Source organism: Amblyomma americanum, chromosome 2, assembly GCF_052857255.1.
Source record: "Amblyomma americanum isolate KBUSLIRL-KWMA chromosome 2, ASM5285725v1, whole genome shotgun sequence".
Lineage (NCBI taxonomy): Eukaryota > Metazoa > Arthropoda > Arachnida > Ixodida > Ixodidae > Amblyomma > Amblyomma americanum.
This window is the reverse complement of record NC_135498.1, coordinates 199572968-199594598: the sequence shown is the minus strand read 5'-3', so window position 1 is coordinate 199594598 and position 21631 is coordinate 199572968. Positions and strand designations below refer to the sequence as shown.

The 21631-nt window shown below is 46.7% G+C and overlaps 1 protein-coding gene across 1 annotated transcript in view; it reads right to left on the bottom strand.

The window, feature by feature from the left end:
• Nucleotides 1–18352, bottom strand: part of LOC144120327 (uncharacterized) — a 257061-nt gene extending 238709 nt beyond the window's left edge. The window contains exons 1-4 of the mRNA XM_077652704.1: nt 18251–18352; nt 17880–18018; nt 14990–15135; nt 1394–1543 (exon numbers count right to left, since the gene is read on the bottom strand). Coding sequence (XP_077508830.1) covers nt 1394–1543; nt 14990–15135; nt 17880–18018; nt 18251–18352 — 537 coding nt within the window. The remainder of the gene's footprint in view (nt 1–1393; nt 1544–14989; nt 15136–17879; nt 18019–18250) is intronic.
• Nucleotides 18353–21631: the final 3279 nt, after the last annotated feature.

Here is a 21631-nt window from a genome sequence, read left to right as displayed (position 1 = left end):
CGGTGGGGAAATTTCGACGTACTCAAATAAATAAATAAATGTTTCAGTGCATTAGCCTATCGGCCACAGGTCATACCGGAGGCTTTCCCAGTGGTTTCCATGCATTTATACGCCACAGTTCACTTGCTAGGTGAGAAAACCTTGCGATGCCTTTAAAGTTATCGTCTTTAGGAGTGTACGGCAGAGCAGCCGTTTATCCTCGTCTGTGCTCGTTTCTAGCCACCAAGGAAAAAATGACATGCAGCTAGGTGCGTAGTGACGAGGGTTAGTAATGCGGCCGGCACTTTCAGCGCGTCAGCACTGCAGGCGTTCTACATGCCAGGTGACACTCATTGCATCTAGTTCGAACCCAGACAGAAAAGACTGAGTTCAGGAAGGGGAAGGAGCTAAAAGATCGTGAAGAAAATGTATAAGTTGTTTTAAAGGGACACCGAGGACATATTCAGCTGGCCTGCATCTATAGATTACCATTTTCTTATTGTAAAGGGACACCGAGGACAAATGAAGCGGGCCTTCATCTGTAGGTTACTATTTTCTTATTGTAAAATGCTATGTGCACTGTAAACAAGATTTTATGAGGTATAAAACACCAAGATCTGCGGTGGCGTCCGGATTTTTTTTATGCCGATCTCTAAGACTAACCTACAACGACATTGACTTCGACACAGTGATAACCAAGTTCTTTTCTATAGATAATGACATGATGCGTTTCTACCGAGTGGGGAGAAGAAATGGCGTTTTTGAATCCAATTTTTTTCAGTACTTAATGCGTCTAATGCTACGGAGCAAACCTAAGAATAAAAAGAATGAGTGAAATATGCAATGTTTACTCTGACGAAGAATTGAATGGAGTTATTCTTAAGGTCCCTTAAACGTAAAGAAGGCCCTCACCCAAGGGAAACCTACTTGGCTAACCTGGGTTCCCCAAACATGACATACGTCAAGCAGCGTTTGAGAACTCTGTCGTGAGAGTGCCTTTGCTTTATAAGTGGTGCACTTACCTGTTTTATTCTGATGTTTCTTACAGGGTTGTGAAATATATTTAATGAAAAATTATGGGTCCGATTGGAGGCCAGCCTCTCCTCCTCTGTCGTTCCTAAAAATAATAATGATGGAGTGCCATCGCCATGGTCTATGGTGCTAGCAATGGAAAAAAGACGCACACCCACTCTACTCATACAGTCTGATCCCAGTGAACGCTTCATGCCAGCATGTGTGCGACGTACTTCCTGAATTTTCAAGTAGTGCGATCAACAAGCCACTTAATAGGGGAACTCTTTCTTAGCAGCTAGTCGGCATTATTTAAGATCACTGCACAGCTGCACAGCCCAATATGAGTGTCGCATAAGCCATTGGAGCGGAATACGAGCCACGAAGAGTGCCTAGTACTTACGTCCAGGTAATGAGGGATGAGTGTGTGGGCTTCGGCCAGCCCAAGCATAGGTGCAAGCAGCAGCGGCAGGAAGGCGGCCACCATGCTCGGGAACTCGGGGCTCAGCAGCAGCAGCAGCGTCAGAGCCATGCAGTACGCGCTCTTCCCTTCCTGTGCCAAGCAGGAAGGCACTGAATGGAACACTGCGCGTAAACTGCCCTGCTCCCGCTTCGGTACCGCCATCTGCACTCCACCGAAGCGACAAGCCTTCCTAACGTGGAGCCGATTTCAAGAAAAGTTCGCTGTTTTTCGTGCATGTTTTCTCGTCCAGGCATTCAAAATGTGCTTCTACTTATGAAGCAGGTGAAACCCAATAGGACGTCCGCATAATTAAGTCACTTGCGGGAGGTTTTAGCCACCCTACACGGCAACGGTATGGATAGTGGTCATGTCATTTCGCCCGACGCTATTCGTTCAGTGTTATGAGCAAGGTTTTCTTGTGTGACAATAGAATTCAGCACGGAAAACAATCTAACATGAGCCGGGACATCTGCGAATTGAAACTGCCTTGCAAGGTGCGTCTGCGGGATTTCGGGAACGCAAATTCTAGACTTGCGAACCTTGACAGGTTGTTAGTCTTTTCAGGTTAAGCAGAGTGAATGAATAAGGTAGAGAACGCGCACAGGGACGATTGAACCACATGTTGTTTCAACAAACCTGCATCCGCAGAATAAGCGTAACGAATAAAAGACCGTTTTTGCTACGTTATCAAAGAACATTTCACTCAGACGTCTTTACCCCTGCCCTCACCTTTTCAGGGTAGGGATGCTCAGTACGGGGTAGTTGGTGCCGAAATTATCAGATAAAGAGCTCTAGAGCGCAGAGCATCACAGTTTTTAATCCAATACATACATCTTGCCCTGGTCGAAATCAGAAATAAAAATGTAGCACTTAACTGCACCAAAGCTGCGATAACATAAAGCACAGAAACAGAGTTGTTATTTATTTTTATTTATTTGACTGGAATACTCTAAGGGCCCACTCGGGGCATTACATAGGAGGGACATAAGTCAGAGCACAATTGGCAAACACGAAACACCAATTCAGGTGGTTAATACGACAAGTTGAGCAACAACATAAGAACGTAAACACTGTTACAAAAACGACAGCAACGCTTAAAGGAGCGCAGACACTAGCAACCAAGAAAAGAATACATTTAAAAATGATGTCTGAGTACATTAGAAAACTCTGCTTCAGCAGCGGCTGCAATGACGACAGGACACAAAATATTCGACTGCCTGATAATGCATAAAAAAGACTGGATGTGCGCAGACATGCAGGGAATACATTATGTGGGAACACGGTGTAAGGATTACATACTGAGGTGTTGAGACTCCCCCCCCCCCCCCCTTCCCCCCGCCGCGAGCGAGAGCGCCGTCCGCTTGCGGGCACATATGTTCGGGTCGGGGGGGGGGGGGGGGGGGGAGGGGTGGAGGTCTTTAACTTAGAGGGCGCTGCGAAAGGCTGGCCCACGCTGGGCGGCTCGGTCGGGCGTGGCGCGGCACTGCGCACGTGTTCTTGGCATATCTCGGAGTGTGCGGCTGCACTGCAGTGCTGTTTTTAACAAGTTCTTTTATTTTGCACAAGACCTTGTATTTGGCTATCGTCGGCAGAGTAGCCCACAGCAGATGATGGCTGCGCTGGGTGCTGCGCAATGGGAAGAAAGTGCTTCGTGTCGAACTGCAATTCGGGCTACCGGACTTGTGCGGAGCGTGTGCCATTATTGAAAGCTCCGTCCGACAACGTTCGTTTGGAGAAGTGGCGCCGTGCGATTCCCAGGGCAGACCGGACGTTAATGTCCAACGACCATGTCAGTGCCAAGCATTTTGCAGAGGACGCGATAGCCAGGGCATATTACGCGGAGCTCGATGGAAGAGTGCTACTTGACGCGGAAGAGAGGCCCGTGCTTTCCAGAGATGCAGTTCCTTCCTTATTTCCGAACTGTACCAAGTATCGCACGCGGCCAGAGAGACATAGAAAGCCACATCGGAAGAGAAAACCGACTGCGCAAGCATCCAAGCGACGTCGGCCAGAAGTCGACGGACAATGCGATGCAGCCACTCCAAGCTTCCTTGCCTGCTTTGATGCCTGCAGATCCAGAAACAGCCTTGGAGCCAGCGGTTAAGCGACACCATCTTGACTATGACTCTGCTACACTGATGCCATGTCTGGCACTTGATGGTGCTTCAACATATACACTGCCTCGCCATTTAGCCTCCAGCGGAAAGGAGCTTATTGAAAATTATGCCAGTTCTATGATAATTTGCATCGGAATAAAATGCCGCTTTCTAAAGCTTTCGTGCTGGGTTATAATCCATGATCCAACGCGCCCTTTCATCCCGTCCGATACATTTACGGCGCGAGAAAGTTTTTACCTAAAACTTGAGTCGTAAATAGCCGCGCTATATACTAGTCCACAGCATGCTGAAAATCCGCCGACTCAGCGAAACATTCTTTGAACGGTAGTCATTATAGAGTGAAGGAGCAGCGATAAGCGTGAAGCAAAAACTTTCCGGTGCTATATTTTGTGCCCTTGTGAGCGCAAAAGGGCACGAGGACCCTCACTTATAATTATTATGCTTAGATCTATGATTAGATCGAATGTAACATGAATTGACTGCGGAAGCTAAACGTGAATGAGCTTCGAATGCTGCTCGACCAAGTTCGTATAATTAACTAATTTTAATTTCAGGCAACGAATTTCCGTAGCGTTTTGAATTCAATTCTCGCCACCAAATCGAAAATCGAGCCTGTGCAGCGGAATCTCAAGGCGACAGAACCACTCAACTTCATGCATGGATGGATGGATACGGCTGAACCCTTTAAATCGGGCGTTGGCTCAAGCCAACTAGCCATGACTTATGAAATTTTACTCTTCTCTTGATTTTAGCCACCAATAAGATAACCTTCGCTTGGTTATTTCTACCCGCTTAAAATCTACTTTCCCTTCACTGTCCTTAAACCCCAATGCCTTGGATAAATCAGCCCCGCTGCTTTCCACTGTAGGGTGAAGCCCTTTACAGAAAAGGATCAAGTGTTAAGCCGTTTCCTCCTCCTCTCCACACGCAACGCACAACGTGTCTATCTCCTGGTACCAGGCTCTATATGTCTTAGTCCACAAAACTCCCGTCGTGGCCTCGAACAACAAAGAGCTTCCCCTACAATTATCATAGATATTTTATTTGGCAATTTCCTGCTTAAAAATCCTGTATGTTCCCAGTGCTGATTTCGTCAGCATCCCAGTTTTCCACAGAGCTATCTCTGTTTCTTTAACCTTTTTCTTAACCGATATTATCTGATTTGCCCCCCCCCCCCTTCCCACTGCTGTCAAGATATTTGCTTGTCAATTTCCTTAGTCACTTTCTCCAATTCGTATCAACATTTCTTAAATGCAGGTGTCTGAAAACATTCCTAGCCCACTGATTTTCCCCCATTTTTCTCAATCGCTCCTCAAATGCTATCTTACTGCTACCTTCTCTGCTCTCGAACGACGCCCATCGTATGTCAACCTGTACCCCCTGATTTGGTGTATTGCCATGTGCTCCCAAAGCTACCCTCCCTACGCCACGTTGTTTAATTTCTAACCTTGCTTGAACATCAGGTCTCATGCACAGGACCGCATTTCCGAAAGACAAGCTGGGAACCATCACCCCTTTCCAGATCCCTCTTACCACTTCATACCTATTGTAATTCCACAGTGCCCTATTTTTCATGACAGCTGCATTCCTACTAGCTTTATTCATTACATGTTTTTCATGTTCTGTCAGATACACAGCACCGTTATTTATCCACACCCCAAGATACTTGTACTCATCCACTACAACTAGCGTGAACTCCTGTATTCTATGCTCGCCGAACTCATCGTTAAATATCATGACTGCAGATTTTTCCTTACTAAACTTGAAACCTAATCTATCTCCCTCTCTACCACATATGTCTATCAACTTCTGTAAATCTTCCTTGTTGTCAGCAATGAGCACTATGTCATCGGCGTATATTAGTCCCGGTAATGACTGTTTAATCAATTCTCCTTGCTTGAAAAGGGAAAGATTGAAGCCTAGTCCGCTCCTTTCTAGCTTAGCCTCCAACCCTTGCAGATAAAACATGAACAACAAACGAGACAGAGGACATCCTTGCCTAAGCCCCCGCTGTATGTCTACAGGCTCTGATACATTTTTCTCCTATTTTGCAAGTACTCTGGTACCTTTATATATACCTTTTGAAAGATTAATTACTCACTCTTCCACATCCAATGTGCCAAGTATGTCCACAGATACTCTTGATTAACGTTGACGTAGGCTCCCTTAATATGCAGAAATGCTAGCCATAGGGGCCTGTGTTCCTTTTCAGCAATCTCTATACACTGCGTCAATGAAAACAGATTCTCCTCCAACCTCCTTTGTTTCCGGAACCCATTTTGTAGCTCCCCTAGCAACCCCTCGTTCTCCACCCAAGCCTGCAATCTGTCCTTTATAATCTGCATCACCACCCTGTAAACCACAGATGTCACTGTTATGGGACGGTAGTTACTTTCGTCAGCTTTGTCCCCCTTTCCCTTATATATCATGTTCATTCTACTTAAACGCCATTCATCGGGGACTTTTCCATCCACTATTATTTTATTCACTACCTGTATTAATGTTTGCTTGGAATCTGGACCTAGCTTCTTTATTAGCGTAATCGGAATACCATCTGGTCCTGCTGACGTGCCATTAGGAACCTCCTTCTCTGTCCTTTCCCACTCGCTTTTTTCAAGTGAAGCTATTGCAGTAACCAGTCTATCCTCCTTCGATAAATTATGTGCAACATTTTTTTTCTTTAAATATTCTGTCATCCTTGTTCCTATGTGTTTTATCGCTTCATCCCCTTCTAGTCGAATACCCTGATCTGTAACAATAAACCTTTGTTCTAGACTAGTCTAATTATTCATTGCGTTTAGATGCTTCCAGAATTTTTGAGCTGCTTTTCAATCCTTTTTATATACTTTTGACATCCATTGGGCACCCTTTCTTCTAATTTTTTCATTAAACAAATAGGATGCTTCTCTTCTACACTTTATGAAGGTATCCCATTTTCTGTCTACTTCAACTTCTGGTTCCAACCTCTTTTATAATATCTGTGTTCCCTGGACGCTTCCTGACGTTTCTCTATCGCCCTCTTGACCTCCTCATCCCACCAGCTCTTGGGTTTGCGTCTTTTCCCTTTTAGCTTTACTTGCACCTTAGCTAGCTCTAGCTCGAGTAATCGAGTTAATTTGGTATAAGTCCATTCTGTTTCACTATCCTCAAAAATTACTTTCTCAATTTGTTTGGCTGCTCCATCCAATTGCTTTTCTGAGTGAAAATTCCCCTCTGAATGTTCATCTCGCTTCAGTCCTACTTTGGTTTGTCTTCTGAAACTCTGAAACTGGATGGATGGATGGATGGATGGATGGATGGATGGATGGATGGATGGATGGATGGATGGATGGATGGATGGATGGATGGATGGATGGATATGGATGGATGGATGGATGGATGGATGGATGGATGGATGGATGGATGGATGGATGGATGGATGGATGGATGGATGGATGGATGGATGGATGGACGGACGGACGGACGGATGGATGGATGGATGGATGGATGGATGGATGGATACGGCTGAACCCTTTAAATCGGGCGTTGGCTCAAGCCACCTAGCCATGACATGAAATTTTACTCTTCTCTTGATTTTAGCCACCAATCAGATAACCTTCGCTTGGTTACTTCGACCCGCTTAAAATCTACATTCCCTTCACTGTCCTTAAACCCCAATGCCTTGGATAAATCAGCCCCGCTGCTTTCCACTGTAGCGTGAAGCCCTTTACAGAAAAGTATCAAGTGTTCAGCCGTTTCCTCCTCCTCTCCGCATGCAACGCACAACGTGTCTATCTCAACGTGGGCCCGCTGACATCGGCGCCATCTGTCGGCTGGCAGTCGAACTGCAAGGCACGCTTCGCCGCAGCCGAACATAATCGGGATGCTCCAGTGGGCGCAGTCAACACCTAAGCATCTTTGCACCTTGGGTGAGAATCGCACTGCTTGGATAAGTAAGTCGGCAGCTGCAAATGCTTTTCTTTATCTTAGGGTGTTTGATTATGATGTATGTATAGCAAGAATTAAAGGCGAAATGATTTGCGGCATCAACATAGATCGCCCCTGTTATGTTAGCGTTTAACACCATAAATTATAGTTTAAAAATTTTTAAAAACTTTGGCGACGCGAGTGGCGCTATTCTGTGTGACTTCCTGCCTACTGACGAGAAGCTATGTGTGCGCGTCCAACACGACCAGGCATATTCATGAGTAGGGCGGACATTTTTTATGTGCAGTGTTTCTACATTTTGTACCGCCTACTTGAAATTGTTCTAAGTGACATTTAACCACTGGAAGTAGAGATTCTACGCTAATTTAGAAGAAAAACAAATTGTACGCGCCTAGCTTCAATAACTTGCGGTAGAGACTGACCTTTAATACTAAACTCTGACTGCACGGAAGTCACATTTGGCACTACATAGCGCCTATGCAGTGTCACGACTGCATAGCGCGTATATAGTGTCACGTGCTTTTTTTTTCGCCGTTGTCCTCTTTTAAATTTCATGTACGAATTAGCCTGCCAATATGCTCTCTTTGATTACAGGGAACATCTGCTATAATGATGTGCTTGTAGTTTGAAACCATGCCTTCACTCCTTTCTTAAGATGTGGCGCTTGATTTCCACGTATCCTGGCTTGGGGCTGTTCAGAATTGGTTGGAGACTTCGTAAACAGTGCGAAAAATACCTAGGTATACCGTTACTGCAGTATTTATCAAAGAGGTTGCGTATACCATCATCGCCTGAAGCAGGGTCTGGTGTCTACTGAGAAGGTTGAGAATTCCAGTTCTCTTGGTAACAATGTCGTCACGAAGTGGGGACTTCAGTGCGGAGAGCAGAAAGACGGCGAAAAACTCTTTTCTTGGGCTGACTTGCGCTCACAATGGACTGAATCAATCGGCGGCGGCGAAGCGACAAGCGTGCTCAGCGGTCGTTGAACAGAATCATCACCATTTCCGGCCATGATCAATTTAAAGACGATATCGAAGTTTCCAGATAAATCGTCCAAAGTTACTACAACATTTTGGAACGAGGTAGAATCGGCTCCGCCTGGATGCGATCAATCGAGATAAATCTGGCCGCCTCTTGTATCCACAAAATGATAAAGCAGCGTGGCGGCAGCTTTGAAGAATGAGCAAACAAATACTACAAAGGTTCGCGGCAATATCAGGCATAAGCTCACAAAGGCAACCGACAGACTGAAGTAAGCCCGGGCGCAAAATCTGTAAAGCTGAAATCAAAAATACTGAAAAAAGATTTGGTTTGCCTGCACAACTAGAAAAAATGTTACCACTGTTCAATGACTTTTCAATTTCAACCTCATCTTTATTATTTTGCCTAAGTAATTTTTATAAATCTGCCAAATTTGTTGATTCTGGGTGCAAATAATAAAAAGGGCAATTTTTTCACTGATTTAATTATGGATCTTCTTTCTACACTCAACTCATCATGTCTTAGAGAAGCATTTGAATTAGTTTCGTATCTGAGCGCTTTAATTATGTGGTTTCTTGCATTTATTAGTGTATCGCTAATATAGTCAGGGCAATCTTAGTCTTTAATCAGCCAAATGATCAGACACGCTTTCGTAAATGATATTTCACAATATATCACATTCACGCTATCAATCAATTGATAGAGAAATGCGCAGATTATAACCAGCCCCTATAAAAAGCCTTCATTGTTTAAGAGAAAGCATTCGACTCAGCGGAAACTTCAGCTGTCATAGAGGCATTGCGCTATCAGGGTGTAAAAAGCCTTATGTCAAAATACTGGAAAATATATATAGCAACTGCACAGCTACCATAGTCCTCCATCAAGTCAGCAACAAAATTACAATAAGAAAGGGCGTCAGGCAAGGGGACACGACCTCGCCAATGCTATTCAACGCCTGTTTACAGGAGGTATTCCGAGGCCTGCATTGGGAACAGTTGGGAATAAGAGTAAATGAAGAATACCTAAATAAGCTGCGATTCGCTGATGCCACTGCCTTGCTGAGTCACTCAGGAGGTCAGCTGCCATTCATGATCAATGAGTTAGACAGGCAGAGCAGAAGGCTGGGTCTGAAAATTAACATGCAGAAAACCAAAGTAATGTTCAACACTCTAGCAAGGTAACAACAGTTCACAATTGGTAGCGAGAGCCTAGAAATTGTGCCGGAATACGTCTACTTAGGGCAGGTAGTGACAGCTGATCCGGATCATGAGAGGTAAATAAATAGAAAGATAAGAATGGGGTAGAGCGCATATGGCAGGTTCTCGCAGATCACGAGTGGCAGTTTACCAATTTCCCTCAAGAGGAAAGTGTACAACAGCATAATCTTACCGGTACTCACCTACGGTTCAGAAACGTGGAGGCTAACGAAAAGAGTTCAGCTTAAGTTAAGGACAACGCAGCGAGCCATGGAAAGAAAATGATAGGTGTAACGTTAAGAGATCGGAAGGGGGCAGAGTGGGTGAGGGAACAAATACGGGTTAATGACATCCTAGTCGAAATCAAGAGAAAGAAATGGGCTTGGGCAGGGCATGTGATGCGAAGGCAAAATTGCCGCTGGTCCTTAAAGGGAAGCTGAAGCGGTTTTCAAATCGCTTGAAACGCTGTGGTCGGAAAGAAAGGACCCTGAAAATCATGTGTGTAAATTTTTTCACGATTCTGTCCGCAAACAGAGCTGCAATCGCTTCTTAAAAACCCGCCGCCGACACGCCCTCGTCGCTTCCGGAAGCGCCGGGTGGGGGGACGGCCGAGTGGGAGAACTGGCGGAAGTGACGCCATTCAGGGAGAGTCGGCCGGCCGTCCGGCTGCGCTTGCTTCGCTGCGGCCCGCGCTTTGGCGGCGAACCACAGATCAACGTAATCTTCTGCCAGTGCCGTTCACTTTCTCCGGTTCAGGGGTTCTGTGCAATGCTTGAAGCCTACATGTATATAAACCAGTTTTGGCATGGCACTTCTTTCGAACAGCGCTCAGCACACAGCTTGGTAGAATCCTTCGGTTGTTCTCCCCAGCCTCTTCCACGTTCACCAGACAATCTGGTGGTACGCAGCATGCCGAAACTGCCTGCACAAAATATGTGCATCAATATTTCTCTTTTCGTTATATTACTTTCTTACTTGTATGTAAACTGTTTGCATTTTCCAGCTGGTTCACATCCACGCTGAGCCAAGGCCACTTTCAGCACTGTCTTTGAGGCACAAAGTATTGAACTCCTTTGAGCTCGTTACGCACTGTGTGCCTTTTTGTTTTTTCCTGATTGCTTGCACCTCATGGCAGCACAAGCAATTCTCTTATTCTTTCGTCAGCGTGCAGCACACGCAGCTGTACCTAACTGAGCAAAAAAGCGGTTATGTAAGCCTAGTATACTTGAGCAAAGCAAACATTTGCATTCATGAGCGCTTGGTCATGGCTGACGATCGACAATGGCGCCAGAATTCATACTAATTTGTCCTTGAGTCAGAACGGCAAAGTTGTCGAGTCGCGGTACGCATACATGTATATCATCCACAAGTAATTCTGGTGGTTATCTCGATGCGCAACATCAGCAACTATATCTCGCAGCACACTAGTTTTGATGAGTAGCACTGCGAGCCCCGAAATGCAGCCATAATTATTCATTATTCTTCAAAAGCGTGTTCAGCATGCAAAAAAAAACAAAACGCACGGGGTAAGTGCAGAAGATTCATGGTTTAACAGTAGCCCGAACATGCGACAGGAGGACAGCGCACACGGGAGCTTCTTCCCGGTCTCCTCATCTTTTCGCGCTGCTGTACAGCAGTGAACCCACTTCAACTCATCCAGTTTGGCATTCTTTTGTAGCTCTAAAAGGCATTAGGGAGCAATTAGGCAAGTAACTATAAATAAATGAACAAAAAAATGATTTACCTCGTGTGACTCGTGCAAGCGTGCCGATGATCTCATTTAGATCATGTTTAGAGGCGTTACAAGAAGTTGGTCAAGATAAAAAAAAACAGAGAAAGAAAGACGCAGGACCAGGGAAATACACAGACAGACTAGCTGTCGCTGTAAAGAAGTTGGTGGCCAGGCTTTTATGCAGCAGCGGTGCACAACAATGTTTCCTCGCGAGTTCCTTTTTTTATTCCCACTTGCACATGCACCTACACAAAAGAAATGCACGCGAATGCACCTATGCAAAACATACGTACCAGTCGAGATTTGGTTTTCGTGTTAAACTGGTAGGACGTGAAAGGCCCATACTGGGTTAACGAAATTTCCGACTTGCATGCGCCGCCATGCGGTCGCTTCTCTATTACTTAGCTTCTTATCCGGCGGTGGCACCAGTTTTCGGTTTAGTCTATATCTCTCATCGATTTCGGAATAGGTTTGCGCGCGCTCGTCCAGGTCCGACAGTCCGGCGGTTTCACAATTACCGGGAAGCAGAGAATATGGGAATGAGCTGACTACAACGGAGTCGACGCAGATACTGATAGCAGGGAAAGTTGGGAAGCCCTGCTGGGCAGCGAAGAACCCGCTCGGCAGAAACAAGCCAACCCACCTGGCGGCTGAGGCCGCGAAGAGATAAAATCTCTTTGTTAGCCTTTAGTCATGGGGGCTTGGGCCCCCGACCTCCAGGCCTGCGTGCTGGGGGCGGTGAGTAGTAAGGGGCCTCCTTTTCCGGCGGAAATAAAAGCTGCCATCCATCCATTCATCTATCCAGTCAAGATTTCCAACACGTGAAAATGTCGCGACTTGACTTTCGTTGCCCGAGCACTCCGCGGCTTTGTTGTTTCCACCGTTTTCTGAAGCAGCTGATGGCTCGAACATGCTTGGTGAAAGTCAAAACTGTTTAACACCGCTTGAATTATCCATAATTTCCGAAACGTAGTCCTTAAAAGCCAGCTGAAGCAACGCGCTACGCAGCAACGCCGTCGGTTCCGGCCGGAGATTCCCGTGGATGACGTCACGACAGTCCCGGCCAATCGCGGGCAAGAGCTGCGTTCGCTCGGCGCCCTGAGGCGACGGGGCGCGTTTTCTTCTAAAAAACAGCTTTTTGCGTGCATTTCCGCTCTTGTTGAGTGAGATATTCTTTTTCAGCGGACTAAAACCTATAAAATGACTCGGAGAACTCATTTTTTTCTAAAAGTGCTTCAGCTTCCCTTTGTGATGACCCCCATAATGCGCAGGTCCACACGGGACGGAGAGGCAAAGAGACACCGTATGGCTCAGTTTAAACAAACAGGTATATTCAATAATTACACATGATTAAGATTATACATCAGAGGCTGGGGCGTCCGAGCTTACGTGCCGACGACTTCATGGGGGCGATGGAGTGGCTCCGGAGTTGGGCTCGAGCGGTTGCTGGCAGAAGCTGCACGCCGTCGGGCTTCGGCGCTGAAGGCCCTCTTGGCGAACGATGTCGTCCTGAGCGTGTATGCAGTAGAATTTCAATAGTCGTCCGTTTCTTCGAGGATGGTTCACAAACCCTTCCTCTAGTGTCGTTCGGCTTGGAAGATGAACAGGAGGCGAGCTTGTAGATGATAACAGCAGAGCATAATTTTACAACATACATATACAGAGAGTTAAACTGGAAAAAGCAGAACTGAATTTACAAAAGAACAAACTTTGCACTACTTTACTCATCGACCGGGCAGGTTAGTGCCTAAGTAGCATCACATTACATGCTAAGCATGGAGCCCCAGCTCAGACTGGACTGCATCCGTTTACATGTGCTTTTAAGCACTTGATTAACAAAGGACTAAGGGCGGTCATTTCCAGTGGCCCGCCCAAAGCATCAATTCTCCAATCCAAAATAACATGCGAGATGGGGACCACCCCTTGGGTTGGGCTTAGCCTCGAACCCAGAGTCTGTTAACAATACAAACTAAATAAACAACAAAAACGCCACCACTCTCTCTCAAGTGAGAGTATACACAGGCTCTCTCTTCGGAGCTAATTCACTAGCGCCTGTCTTTCCACATTCTTGGCGAGTACTGCCTGTCCGCCATGACAGGTGTCCGTCACGGCCCTTCTGGGAATGCGCTTTTGTTCACGAGGCACGGCGGGAAGCTGTGGGTGCCTTCCCGGCGATAGCCCACGTCGAAAGGGGAAGGAGGGAAAGAATGTTGTCTTCGCGGTAGCGCATAGCGTCGGCTGTGGTACGGCGCGCTCTGGCCCGCTGACAGCTCCCTTGTCCTGGAATGTGCCCGGAAATTGGGGAGGATAAAGCCTGTTTCCCCGCGGCGGCGGCGGCGGGTCCGGTTGTTCTGGTCGTCACTCAAAGAGCATGGCTGGGTAATTGATGATGCCGCTGTCACGGGTCTCCGTCTACGCCGCGCCGTCGAACGTGGATCCTCGTAGCACACACGGAATGTCACACCTTTAAGGGTAACCGAGTGGATTCCAAGAGAAAGTAAGGGTAGCAGGGGACGGCAGAAGGTTAGGTGGACGGATGAGATTAAGAAGTTTGCAGGCAAAGGGTGGATAACCCTGGCAAAAGACAGGGTTAATTGGAGAGACATGGGAGAGGCATTTGCCCTGCAGTGGGTGTAATAAGGCTGATGATGATGATGACGATGATGATTATTTTTTGTGAACCAGAGATTATGCCTCAGTCGTCTCACCAAAAATACATAAGAGCATATAAGCATCATTCAAAAACCCAAAGTTAAAGTTTAAGCTTAAAACACAGCACACCGATACTGGAGGTAGGGCTTTACGTACAGATCTGTCGAGGTCACATGTAATACCTGAGCCAATACTACGATAGTCGCCTCAGTTATAACTGTATGCTTTGCGAGGTCGCGGCCCAGGGACGTACGGGCAAGGACTTACCACCGAGCACTGCACCGTGATGATCGCTTATTTCCAGAAGTACTGAGAGCGACTGCTGAAAGGTATAGTGGCGTTTCAGTAGAAAATGTCACGAATATAGTCTGCACCTCTGTATCGCTTTGTAGTTGTTGCCAGAAAATGAAAAAAAGCCGTCTTTTGAGATAAGCTAATAAAAGACGTTTGAAACGGTTCACTAGAAAGAGAGCACAAGCAACATGCTATCCTACTACACATTAGGCGTGTCAACCTCTCGTGCAATAAAAAGAAATCGGCTGAAATGTTCATGGGATGATTGAATGGAGTGTTAAAAGATAGAAGCCGTGCTTAGGTGGAAGACGAAATGCACCGGTCATGTCTTTTTCATGATTCTCGAACATAACTTTATACCAGAAATATTAGCATTTGATATTGCCAAAACCGTTCGCAAAACTTGATGTTTTTGTTAATATGCCTAACTACCCCTGCCCCACCTGTGTTCCCATATTTTCGGAAATTCTGAGCAAAGAATACATTTGCACTGGAAATGAACGCATCCAACTACTACCCGCAATGAATAACCACATCTGAGTTCAAAGAAAATAACAAGCCGGTTAGTTGGTGAATTCAGAATGGGCACTTCAGAATGAACTCAGAATGAGCAGTCTGCAAGCAGAGACGGGTTCACCTGCGATCCTTGCAGCAGCAGCGGGCAGAGGTACACGGGCAGCAGGAGTACGCGTACCAGCGGACTGTAGACGCCTGGCCGCGATCCCTCCAGAGGTCGCTCGTCGTCAAGGCCCCCAATGGTAGTCAGCGCTTGGCCCGCGGTGCCTGGAAGTGCACGGCTGGTGTCTTGTACTCTTTTCTAGCAGTCTGGCCAATGAAAAATTTAGTCATTCAAAATTATAAGTTCAAAGTAAAATTTTAAGGAGCTGTCTGCAAAGAGCAGACTCAAATGCAGATCCATCTTTGAAAGACAGGAACAGAGATTTAAAAGAAAATGGTACTACGTTAGGTACTATGAATTTGGAATGCCTGGCGTACATAAGAAACGCAGTATACTACGAGCATATCACCACTCCAGGAAGCAGGCTTAGGCTCGTGATTTGTACGTAAAAATAGAGGCTCATAGAAAATTGTCTAGAGTCTAATATTGTAGCGATATGCAACAGAACCCCAGAGGGATGAAATATTTTCCTAAAACGAGTAGATAAATATCGCTAAGTTTCAAAGCAAAAATTTCAAAAGGGCGGCCGACAGCTTCTGCAAGATGCGACATTATCTAGGAAGACTTCCGGTATGGCCAAAACTTTGGCATGGCAGCAAGGCGTCGCGCTGGCCTCCATCGTTGCCGTACCGAGAGGGTTGCAAGTTTGCACCGTGAGTGGATGGACAGGAAAGAGATTCCTCTCAGCTAAGGTAACATCACGCTGCAATCAGATCTCAAGTTGTTCAGAAGGCGCGAAGAATTCGACATTTCTTCCAAGTGAAGAACATAACATCCATAGTAAATTTTTTATCGTTTGTAGACAAACAACTTTCGTATACAAAGTTATTTCAGCAACGAAAGATTATAGTGAATTCAAGCTTAAGTTCATGATATTGATGAAAGTAACCAAAAGTTTACTTACAGGGTGATTTATGTTAACCTTTAATAGATTTTTATTTCTGAAACTGCGAGAGATATGTCTGTGCAGTCTGTCAAGTTGGACAGCACAAGAGGAACATTATGTGTCACATACGGATCATTAAAGAAAAATGATAGGTGCAATGTTAAGACACCGGAAGCGGGCAGAGTGGGTGAGGGAACAAAGGTGGGTTAATATCATGCTAGTCGAAATCAAGAACAAATGAATTTTGGTAGCAGGGCATGTAATCCGAAGGCAAGATAACCGCTGATCCTGGGGGGTAACGGAGTGGATTCCAACATAAGGCAAGCGCAGAATGCGGCTGCAGAAAGTAGGTGGGCGGATGAGATAAGACGTTTTTTGGGATACTGTGGCTGCCGCTGGCAAAGAACAAGGTTAATTGGAGAGACATGGTATACGCATTTACCTTCCAGTGGGCGTAGTAAGCGTGATGACGATGGTGAATCAGCAATTGCACGATTAATTATTTGGTTAACTAATAAAACTTTTATATATGAAATTAAACGGAAAGGTCATATTGCGGAATTTGTGGCCGTCAACAGCAAAGATGAGTCATGTTCCTTAAATCATCTTTATCGACAATATAGATCACAATATCGAATGTAAAAAAAAACACGCACTTGAAGGCTTGTTGAGCTAACATCCCCGCATTACATAATTACAAAATGATGTCGCTGCGCCTGGTATCGCCGCTGAATTCAAGTTAACTTATTCTACGCCATCAAATAGACAACATACGCCATTATTTATTGCATAAGAAGTGCGAGAGAGGGCGCTTATTGCTGACCTGAAGCACGCGCCACCTCAAAAAGAGGAAGTGGAAATAACAGCGATCTGGAGCTGTGGTCAAGACGTTCGTCGAAGCCCGCCGCTGTCTCTTGTGATCAGTGATCTCCAGCATCCACGCGTGACATCATGGTGGAGGTGCAGGGTAGCGCACACCATGCCCAGGACCCCTCCAGGAAGCCGGGACTCCAGCCCGCCAGAATCCTTGAAAGCCGAAGTTACGCCCACCAACTAAGGTAGCCGGCAGCTGCAAGGACTGCAACCAGAGTTCGGGCCTCTGCAGTCTCGTCCGGCCGTGAGGACACTGACCTCCGAATCAGCGCCACCATCACTGTCCACACAAATCCCCGTGAGCATGCCGGATGCCATCCCTTCGCCGTCCGTAGTGCTGCAACAGCCACGCGAGCCACCCATCTTTCAAGGTTTTCCATGCGAGTACCCGGAGGACTGGCTTGCGAAGTTCGAGCGCGTAGCCCAATACAACAGGTGGGCTGACGACTCGAAGCTGCAGCACGTGTTTTTTTCGCTGGAGGGTGCAGCTCATACATGGTTTGAGAACCGAGAGGCCCCAATAACAACGTGGGCTTCCGAGAACGTTCCGAGCTGCTGCTCCAGACATGCGTCCAACTACCAAACGAAAGCGTCCGCGGTTACTCCGAGGGCATGGCGAAGCTCTTCCGCCGGGCTGAACCCAACATGTCCGAAGAGAAGAAGCTGCGTTTTCTTATGAGGGGCACCAAGGAGCAGATATTCGCTGGGTTAGCTCGAAGATCACCCAGAACAGTCGCTGAATTTGTTTTCGAAGCCACTACGATGGACAAGGTGCTCGACATACGATCCAGATAGTGCGAGCGTCCGCCGTCGCTGATGGCTACCAGTTGTGTCGATGCTTCTAGCCACGACGTCCTTCGGGAGACCATCCGGAACGCCCTACGCGAAGAGCTTCAAAAGCTCTTTCCAGCCCAGCAGTCGCCGCAGGTGTCTGCCATTTCGGAAATTATTTGTGAAGAGGTCCAACAGGCACTCACGCCACCAGACCCTCTTCTACCGAACAAAACACCCCAGATGATGACATACGCCGCAGCCGTTCGCCGTCCACCGCCGCCTCCAAGTCGTCCCGATACACCTGGCCACATTTGCCGCCAACCACTCCTTCCTCATCCTTCTCAGGTCCCCCTCGGAAGAGCGACGCCTGGCGTATGCCGATCAGCGCCCTCTGTGCTATCACTGCGGCGCGCCCGGTCAGGTCTACCGCCGCTGTTGTTACCGACGTACGGGTCTGCAGGGATATAGTGGAGATGCGCCCGAGCACAACGTGGTGAATGGCCTCGAGAAATAAGCGATTACCTGGCAGCGGAACCCGAAGCACCACCGTACTATGCTCGGTCGCCGTCTCCACGTCGGTCGTTCTCGTCTCCGCGACGTTCTTCCGCCGGCATTTTACGCAGAAGGTCTCCTAGCCCCCTTCGGAAAAACTAGAAGTGACAACCTTTGGGGGAAAGGTTGCTCACCGGCGACACGTCCAAGATCCTCCACCGCTGCACAGACATGACCGACCGCTTCCACGACGCATCGACGATCATAAGCCCGATAACACGCCTCGCTGCATCCATTCTCCGCCGCAACGAAACCGCCTGGCGCCGCACCGCTGCCGTGAGCGGACTCCGCGACGTTCCCGTACACCTACGACTACAACTGCTGATCTGAACATTTCAATCGACGGTACCGACGTCACCGCACTTGTGGACACCGGCGCCGACTACTCGGTAATCAGTGGACCTTTTGCCGCGACTCTGACAAAGCTGACCACACCTTGGACTGGATCACAGCTCCGTACAGCCGGGCACCATTTGATCACCCCTTCTGGTAAGTGCACACGTCACGAGTGATAATTGAAGACACATACCTGGGCACCTTCGTCGTACTCGACCAGTGCTCCTGAGACGTAACCCTTTGAATGGATTTTTTGTCAGAAAATGGCACGGTCATTGACCTTAGATCAAAGTCAGTGACGTTTTCCACCGAGAACGAAATCCATAGTGCTTCCGAACGTCCAGCGCTCTTTTCAGCCCTGATGACGTCACCATTCCACCTCGTTCGAGCGTTGTGGTATCTGTTGGCGCGAAGACGCTGCGGAAATTTGAAGGTGTCGTCGAAAGCAAACAAATTATGCTTTTCGACCGCTGCCTTTCTGTCGCCAGAGGGGTCATTTGCATCGAAAATGGAGAAACCGAGGTACTGCTTACGAATTTTCGAGGTGAGCACCAACCTCTCCGCCGTGGGACCACTGTGGCCAATATTCGTGGTATCGCGGACATTCGACGAGCGCCTAGCTTTGCTATGGTGTCGTCAACAGATATTCACGCCGTTGTTCCCGACTTCCCGCGCTTTCGCCGCAGCAGCGAGGCCAAGTAGATAATCTTCTCCAGTACTACAACGTTACCTTCTCGACATTTTACCGCGTTGGGAAAACACGTCCGGCAGCAGCTATCGACTGACCTAGTGGGGCCACTGCTGAAAAGGCGCCCGAAGCGGCGCCTAAATCCGCGAAGGCCAGCAGTCACTGCCCGAGGACAACGCGCCCATTCTTCTTAGCAATGGCAACTGGCTGCGGAAACTCAGTTTTCTAAGCTGCGCGTCAGCTGCCGTCAGGTCCGCAAGAGTGCTAAAGCTTTTAATCGCACGTATCTATCGGCCTCAGCAGAGAGCGGTGTGCAGCGGAAGAGTATATGTGTGCGCTTGGAAGGCCTCCACGATGGGTTTCAGTAAGTCTGAGTTTGCCTCTAGAGCTAGCCCTAAATATTTCATCTAGCAGTTTGTTGAGGATAGCCGGAACATAAGCGCGACGCCTGGCCGTCTTGCCCTTAAGTATAATAAAAATAATAGTCTTTATTGTCACTTTGTATACAGTACAAATGAGGTTCAGACCCATCATAGCCAACAAGAGGCTTGCTGGACTGGGCCTGGCAGTCAAAGCAAAGCGACAAAATGGCAGGAGATCAATAGAAAACACTAATCACTACAGAGAACACTAAAGTTAAATTATTACAAAATTCACGAATAGAGTTCCAAGATAAGTAGTATGCAAAAAAGAAACAGAACAAAACAGAATCACGCGCATTTTCGTGATAAACAAAGAGCGACTGCGGTCAACATAAAGCTTTCAAGTGCATCTTCAGGTTCCGCAAAGAGGTCATTTCAAAAAGTTCATCAGACATGAGGATTCATAGCGCACACAATTCATCAGGCAATTCATTAAAGATTTCTGACACATAAACGCAGCGTCTAGATCTACCATGCCACGTTGAACTCCGCGGTACAAAATAACGAGTCGACTTCCGCAACTTTCTACTCGGAACATTCAGCACTAAAAAGTTGGAATTCCAGAAATGACGACTAACGACTGTTTGAACAAATAAAGAGCGAAATGGTGGGAGACTGAGCCATTGAAAAACGTTAGCGTCGGATGGCAGAGGGGAATTATATGCAATGGAGTTTAACATGTTTTTCAAGAGCGTATTCAAACGGTCATGCCAACGGGAAGGACAAGAAGCATAAAAAGCGATGCCATACCTAAGGAGACTATACGCGAGCGCATGCGTAATAATTTTTTTCACGGCCAAGGGCGCCAACGGTTTCACATTAAAGAGTAACCATGAAGCCTTTCGAAGCTTCGAACATACATAAGTAAAGTGTTCATGCCATGATAAGCAGCCATCGACGACCACACCCAGATATTTGTACGTGTTTACATATTCCACCGGTTGACAGTGACCTGAAACATGTTCATACAAAAATACCGGCTTATCTATAAGTGATGTTTTTAAAGGATTCTGAAATACATCATCTTTGTTTTCTTCGTGTTCACTGAAATTCCGTTCTCAGCAAACCATTTCATCACATTTTTTATGTTTTCCGGCAACAAATTCACCGCGGTCTCATAATTAATGTGCTTTGCTAACAAAACTGTGTCATCCGCGTACTGCAAAATTGAGCACTTGGATACTATCGAACTCAAGTCATTTGTATATAAATTAAAGCGCAATACAGCTAAAATTGACCCCTGGGGTACACGTGCCCTCAGTAGCAGCCTCCCGCTATGTTCTTTTTGGCAGTTTAATCTGACAACTTGTGCGCGTCCATACAGAAAACTCTTGAGAATATCATAAAAGGGGCCTCGGAAGCCCAACAGATGCAATTTCTGCAACAAAATATTATGGTTCACGGTGTCAAAAGCTTTCTGAACATCGAGAAAGCGGCTACAACTGAACAGGTTTTCATCAAATGCAGTATAGAGTTCATCAGCGAATTCTTCCAGAAGTGCTGTAGTGCCCCTCCATGTAACCAACCCAAATCGATCCGAAATGACCGAGAATTTATTCAAAAAAACGTCATGCATTCAAACAGAAATTTTTCCTGTATTTGTGACAAAATTGGTAGTATGGAGATAGGTCGGTAGTTATCACAAGCATCTCTTTGTCGCCCCTTGAAAAGCGGTGCAACGATAGCAGTTTTCAAACCCTCCGGAGTAATCGCGCATTCCAAAAATCCATTCAACAAAAAAAGTAGGATGTTCGAAAAAGCAGGAAAATTCCGTTGTAACAATGAGGCTGATATGCCATCTATTCATGCAGGCTTGTTTTGTCTGAACCTGAATACCATCATTTCAATATCGTCCTTTGAGAGCCTTGGAAGATATGCTTATGCTGAAAAACTTTCTTTTAGTGTGCACTTGTCGAGCTGCTGCCTTTTCCGTCGCGAGCGTAAAATGTTTATTGAAGTCGTTAGCTTTTGATACAGAGTCATTTTTTAAAGCGTCCGAGCAAAGTGAGTTTGCTTCTTTTCTACGAAGGTAGTTAATCAATGACCACATCTTTGCAGGATTTCTGACA